Here is a 6,326-nt window from a genome sequence, read left to right as displayed (position 1 = left end):
GGGGGGGGCGCCTCGACCCGTCGTGCCTGCGAGGCCGCGAGGAGCCCAGCTCCAGCTCTGCCTTGAGTCTTCTCCAAGGGTGGATCTGAGAGGGAAGGGGTTTCTGCTTAGGTGTCCCCTCTCTTGCCGCCGGGTCCTGCCTCTCTCCCTGAACCCCCGTCCGCCCCGGAGACGTGAGGCAGGTCCCCCTCCTGGAGCCCCGCCTTCCTTTGTCCCCGCCCCACTTTCTGGCTCTCCCCAGCCTCCTCTCTCAGCCTGTCTACCCACTTGCCCCCCGCCCTGCTGGAGGCTCCAGGCCCTGGGGCTGTCTGGACCTCGTCTCTCTGGCCATGGTCTGACCCGAATGACTGTGCTCTGACCACTCGCCCAGCCAGAGACACTCGGATTCAACGTGTCCCTGAAACCTGCCCTTGCCGTGACCTGCCCAGCACAGGCCATGGTGACTTCACCCATCCCGCTGCTCAGGCCCGCTGTCCCCACACCTACATCCACCGGCGCGTCCCCCTTCCAGGGCGTGCCCGCTCTCACCGTCCACCCTCAGTCCAGGCCGTGCTCCTGGGTTACTGCAGTCCTTGCTCTGGCCCCACAGCCCTTGTCAAGAGCCAGAGCCACATCTACCCCAGGAGTGGTCAAGTTCTCACAGCCTGCAGTGGTGCCCACCTCACTGGCGGGACAAGCCACCCAGGGCCCCCTCCCCACCCTCAGCCCCTCCCTCAACCCGCTGCTGCCACCCTGGCTTCCTTGCTGCTTTTGCACCATTCCAAGCACGCTCCCTGTTATGGATTGAATGTGATCCCCCCGCCAAACCCACCCGTTGAATTCTAATTCCCAGTGTGATGGTATTTGGAGGTGGGGCCTTTGGGACGTAATTCGGTTTAGAGCTGTCAAGAACGGGATTTCTGCCCTTATAAGAAGAGGCCTGAGAGCTCGCCCTCTCTCTACCCTGTGAGGACACAGAAGAAAGCCATCTGCAGGGAGAGGCTCCTCACCAGACACCAAATTGACTGGCATCTTAACCTTGGACATCCCAGCCTCCAGAACTGCGAGAAATAAACTGATCTTGTTGACAAGCCACGCGGTGTATATGGTATTTTGTCATAGCAGCAGAGCCACAACCAAGACAGGCCCCTTGCGGCCTTTACACTTGCCGTCCCACTGCCTTTTCTTCAGGACATCCTTAGGGTTGGTCCCTCCCTTCCTTCCGTTTTCAAATGCCTCATCCACAACCAGATGTTCCCAGATTACTTACATGTAAGAGGAAACCACTGGCTCCACCCCCCCAGCCCCCTGCTTTCCCTTCCTCTTAGAATGCCAGCTCCAGGAGGGCAGGGATTTTTGGTCTGTTCTGTGGAATGAATAACTGGATTATGGAAGGGAATTTGGGGAAGTGAAGGGGCTGACTGGGGTCCCAGAAGCTGGCCAAGTCCAGCAGGGTTGAGCAGAGAAGACTTCAGGATTCGGGGGCTGTCAGTCGCTAGCCCTGCCCATGGAGGCCAAGCCTCACATCAGAGCCTCCTGCAACAGGCTGTTCCCCTGAGCTCACCCAGGAAACGGGGGCTACAACCCTGTCCCACTGAGATGGGCTGGGGACCAAAGGAAAGAGTATGAACACCTGTTAGGATGCCTGGCTAAGTGCAACAGAGATGACAGAAACAAACCCCAAGGAGAATTTATCATCAGTGCACGGGGGCGCTGCCCATCACCTGTGCCATCACAGCTCCCATCCGGAGCAGGGGCTACCGCTCCTGTCCACTCTCCTCTGGCCTGTTTCTGAAGTCCTCAGACAGCGAGTGGACACCTCTGGGCTCAGACCACACAGCCTCAGGGATGGCTTCACTCCTAATGCTGAGACCCAAATTCCTGAGGAGGCACGGTGACCCACCTACCTTCAGCCAAGGGTCAGCCCCTGCTTGATCCCCTATGGCTGGAGCCGAGTAGTGGGCCATGGGTGCCCATATTGTGCATGGGCACAGGATCAGCAAATGGGTCATCCTGCACCAGGTAAAGGCCAACACACTGTAGGTTCTCGATTCCCGGGGGCGCTCAGCATCACGCTTGTTGCTGAGGGGCGCCTGCAATGGGAGGGCTGGAGGGCCCCAGGAGAGGGATGTGGGTGGGGCAGCAGTGGGGTTAGGGGAGGGGAGCCCCTCCTCCTGGTGGGGAGCACAGAGACATACCTGTCCCCAGGGTGTGGGGAGGTCTCGGGGGCTGTCCAGGAGCAGGTAAGGGGCCGTGTCTGGGTCTCCCACCTGCCTGTCCAGGGCCCCTCAGGCTCAAAAGAGTTGCCCACAGCAGAGAGCACCAACCTCTCACCCTTGAAGTGGGGAGGGCTACTCCGTAGGGCTGACTAGAGCCCTCCCCCAGGGCCTCAGGGGTCACTGCCGAGCCCTTTGTGAGGCTGGGGGTCGCTATCCAACGCTGGGTGGGTGACGGCCAGTCCCGCCTTTGCTGTCCCCACGGCCCGCAACTCCTGCAGTGACCGCTCGCTCAGCTCCACGGAGGTTAGACTGTAGTCGTGTGCAGAGGACGGAAGTGGAGTTGGTGGGGGAGGGAGGCCAGGGCTTGGGGAGGCAGCGATGGGGAGCTGTTGACCTGGGTTATGCCAAAGGCACACAGTGACGGGAGGTGGCCACTAAGGGGGGCTGTCAGAAGCTGGGGGAGCGGGTAGGGACTAGGGTCCAGAGCCTTCAGGGGAGTAAAAGCGTGTCGGTCCAGACTGTGGCCACGTGCACCAGACACTAGATGGACATTTGGTCTGGCAGAGTGGTTGAAGCCCAGGGCGGGGGCCAGGGATTTAGGGGGTGGGTCTCCAGGGGCTGAGTTTCAGCGGGGTCCCTCGGGAGGGCCGTGAGCGGGACTCCTCTGTGAGGTCTGGGGGAAGCCCCTGGCGCCCACCCCAAGCTAGGATGGAGAGGCTGTGTTCCCGCACCTTTCCCGGCGCTGCCCCCACCTGAGGCTTTGCAGACGGCACCCTGGGAACTGCAGGATGGCACACAAGTAGGTCGCCATAGTCCCCGACAGCTGGCAGCCACTGAGGTCCAGGGTAGTCAGTGCTGGGCTCTGCTGGAGCAGGCCAAACACGTACTGGGAGCCTCCTGGAGGCCCAGCTGCTGCACCCTAGCGGGCAGTGCTGACTGCAGGAGCTGCTATGGGAGCCCCTGTCCCCGCCTTGGTCCCTTCCAGGCCAGCCCTCACCTGAGTGTCTGCAGCCGGCACCCTCACTCAGCACACGCAGGCCGGCCTCGCTGAGCCAGCTGTGGAAGAGGCCCAGCTCCGTCAGGGCCTCAGAGAGGTCTCTGCAGACCAAGTCGGGCAGTTTGCAGCGGGACAGCCTGTGGTCAGGAGGTACATGGGTCTCCGGCTGTGCAAGGTGCCCCCTCCCTGGGGGCTGAGGTTCAGTCTACAGACGTGCTGGCTGCACACCTGCCTACCTGGGCCCCACAGAGCTTCTCCTGCCCTTTGTCACCATGTGTGTCCCTGCTGGACTGCACTCCCCTCTTCCCTCAGGACATTCTCCACCAGCTTTTGGATGAGCCAATAAGAGACCTTGTTCTTAATACGTCTAACTCCATATAATTACCCAGCAAGTGCAGGTGGGCTGAGCTTATTTAGTTAGCTGGGCACTATAAACAATGCTGCGATGAACATCTTTGTGCACTTAGCCGGGCAGCAGAACTGATGGGCCAAGTGAGCTGATCGCTGTTTTGGCTCCTGACGTTTATGCCAAGTTAAGTCACCCTGTCACCACTGGCACAGGACTGTGCCTGTTTCACCACATGCCCCATCGGTACTAGTTCCTACAGCCTTTCTTACTTTCTGCTTACTTGGTGGTGGTGAACAGTCATTGGAAAGATTATGTACTACGTACTGCCTCATTGAGTCTCACATCCACCTTCTGAGGTGGAAGCTACTGGCTCCATTTCCCAGGGGAGGAAACTGGAGCTCAGACAGACCGACCTGTCAAGGGCACAGAGGCCGGCAGACTGGCCTCAGAGCCCGTGCCCGGAATGCCTTCCGTATCTGCTTGTAAGAATCCAGAGGGGCCGCCCAGCAGTTTGCAATGGCGCTGAGCAGCCTCTTCCTTGGGAAGGAAAATACAGTGTGGACTTCTTCATCCCGCCAGATGCTCAGCTGTGCTCTGCTTCCCGCTCAGACTGGGGCCAAGCCTCTGTCCTAATAGCACCTAAGCTGGTGCTGGAGCCCTGCCCCGTCCCCTCTGCCCTCCTCTGTCCTGTGTGGGTGGAGCCTGTCGACCCCCGCAAGGGACACCAGAGGCCACAGGTTCTCAGCCTGTCCTCTCAGCCATCCCCAGACAGGGCCACACCTCTGTCCCTGCCCAGGGTGTCCTGCTCTGTATCCCTTCCAGGGGAATGGCTGGGGCATGTTCATGCACGTCAGGGTGTTCAGACCACACTGTCGGTCAGTCCACTCACAGAGTGGATGCAGTGGGGAGCCAGGGGGTTTTCTCATGGTGGCTCGAGAGCTACTAAGAGAGAAAGGAAGGTGAAGGCCCCAGCCCCTTCCAAGCCCTCCCTCCCGCAAAGGACTCCTTCCTACGGTCCTGAGGTGCCGGAGCTCCTTCTGCCTTGCCCCCAAGCTGCGCCAGGGCCCTCCTCCCTCTTCATCCCAAGCCCAGAGTGAAACCACTCAACTGTGGCCACAAGCACCTCCCCACTGAAGCTGTCTGTGTGAGTCCCATGGCGGCATGTCACCTGCACACACCAGGTGGGCCTGTCCTTGCACCTGCAGTGGGCATCCCCAGCCCCAGCCCCTGTCAACGTCCTGACATTCGTTCTCCCAACAGATGCTGAGCACCTGAGTCAGGTGCTGGGTTGGAATTAACTGCACAGGAACAACGGCACGAGCTTTGCCCCGGAGGAGCAGAGGGTCTGGTGGAGGAGGTGGGCACGGGCAGATGTCATGGCATACGGTGGTCAGTGGGGCATTTCTGAGGCCAAAATGGTCTCAGGCCAGCTGGGATGGTTTGGAGAGGCTTTGAGGATAGGCAGTGAACAGTATTCTGGGTGGAGGGAACAGTAGAAGCAAAGGCTCAGGACACAGAGGGCGTGGTATACGCCAGAACTTATGAGCAGGCATGACGGTGGGTGGGGGGAGTGCTGGGAGGGTTGCCTCGGTTGTGGGTGCTGAGGTGCGGGTCATGGTGAGGACACCCTGGGAGCTGTCTTGCAAGGAGGTGGGAAAAACCAGCCTGACGTCGTGCCTCGCCTCTGGGGAGCAGGCGTCAGGTCTGGACGCACTCCCCAGGCCCAGATGGACACTTCAGTGCATAAGATGCACGCGCGCTGCACACAGAGGGCCTCTGCAGAAGAGGGCCGCCCTGCTCTGGGGACTCACGAGCTGCCTCCCAGGCTGCCCTGTAGCCACCTCAACAGGCTCTTCATTTTCTTCCCCTGGGCAGTGGCCAGTCTGCAGCTAACCAGCTGCAGGGCCTGCCCCGCCGGGCAGCACCGCACGCAGTAGCTCCGGACGGCCGGGTCCATTCTGCTGAAGTGCACTCGCTGCAGTGCCAGCTCAGGGAGGCCGCGCAGGGCCTGGTGCACAAGGGCGCCCTCCTGCGCCTCGTACCGGAAGTACAGCAGCTCCAGCAGGTGCTGAGCTCTTCGCCCTCCTCCTCCTCTGACTCCCCAGCGCCCCGGAGCGCTTGGGTCCCCGACGTCCCCTCTGGCGCCGCCCTAGGGCAGCCCGGGCCCTGGTCCTGCACCCACCTCAGGACATCCTGCTTCCCGCGCTCTGAAACCGCGCGGCCGAAGTGGTGCTCGATGTCGCGCATCCTCTCTGTGTTCAGTAGCCCGAAAAGGAAGCGCGTGGTGAGCGCGAGGTGGCCACGCAGCTCCGGGTCCCCCCGCAGAAGTGCCCCTACGCCGCCACCAGGTGTCTGGGGAGCCCCTTCGTCCTCCAGCAGGTAGGACAGCACGGCTAAGAATTCCTGGAAGGTCTGGTCGATGAACCGGTAGGTGACCTCGGTTTCCAGCACGCCTTCCAGCATCTTCTTGCTGAGAAACCGCGCCTGGACTTTGGAGCCGCAAAGCTCCAGTCGTTGCAGGTCCTTCTCAGAGAGCTGCGCCCGCCCCCGAGGACGCCTTCGCAGGCCAGGCGGCACGGCTTGTGCAGCTCTTCCCGCAGGTGGGGTCGGTCGGCCGCGGGCGCCGAGCTCAGGACGCTGCCGATGAAAAGCAGGTACACGGACGTGGTGGTCTTGGTGGTGCGCGACAGCTCAGGACCTGGAGCAGCTGGCGCAGAACGGGGCACACGGTCCGGCGCACGGCGAGAACCGCGTCTCATTCCCCTCCGCGAGCGGCAGGGGG

The 6,326-nt window shown here is 61.5% G+C and overlaps 1 protein-coding gene across 1 annotated transcript in view; it reads right to left on the bottom strand.

Annotated features, from left to right (window-relative positions):
• Positions 1-6,326, bottom strand: part of NLRP6 (NLR family pyrin domain containing 6) — a 9,526-nt gene that overhangs the window by 704 nt on the left and 2,496 nt on the right. Inside the window, 10 exon segments of the mRNA XM_007465984.1 lie at positions 1,887-2,072; positions 2,178-2,253; positions 2,388-2,507; positions 2,951-3,095; positions 3,136-3,332; positions 4,394-4,483; positions 5,356-5,617; positions 5,620-6,090; positions 6,093-6,245; positions 6,248-6,298. Coding sequence (XP_007466046.1) covers positions 1,887-2,072; positions 2,178-2,253; positions 2,388-2,507; positions 2,951-3,095; positions 3,136-3,332; positions 4,394-4,483; positions 5,356-5,617; positions 5,620-6,090; positions 6,093-6,245; positions 6,248-6,298 — 1,751 coding nt within the window.

This window comes from Lipotes vexillifer, unplaced genomic scaffold, assembly GCF_000442215.2.
Source record: "Lipotes vexillifer unplaced genomic scaffold, Lipotes_vexillifer_v1.1 scaffold1094, whole genome shotgun sequence".
NCBI lineage: Eukaryota > Metazoa > Chordata > Mammalia > Artiodactyla > Lipotidae > Lipotes > Lipotes vexillifer.
The sequence above is the reverse complement of the archived record's forward strand: the minus strand, read 5'-3'. Positions and strand labels throughout refer to the sequence as shown.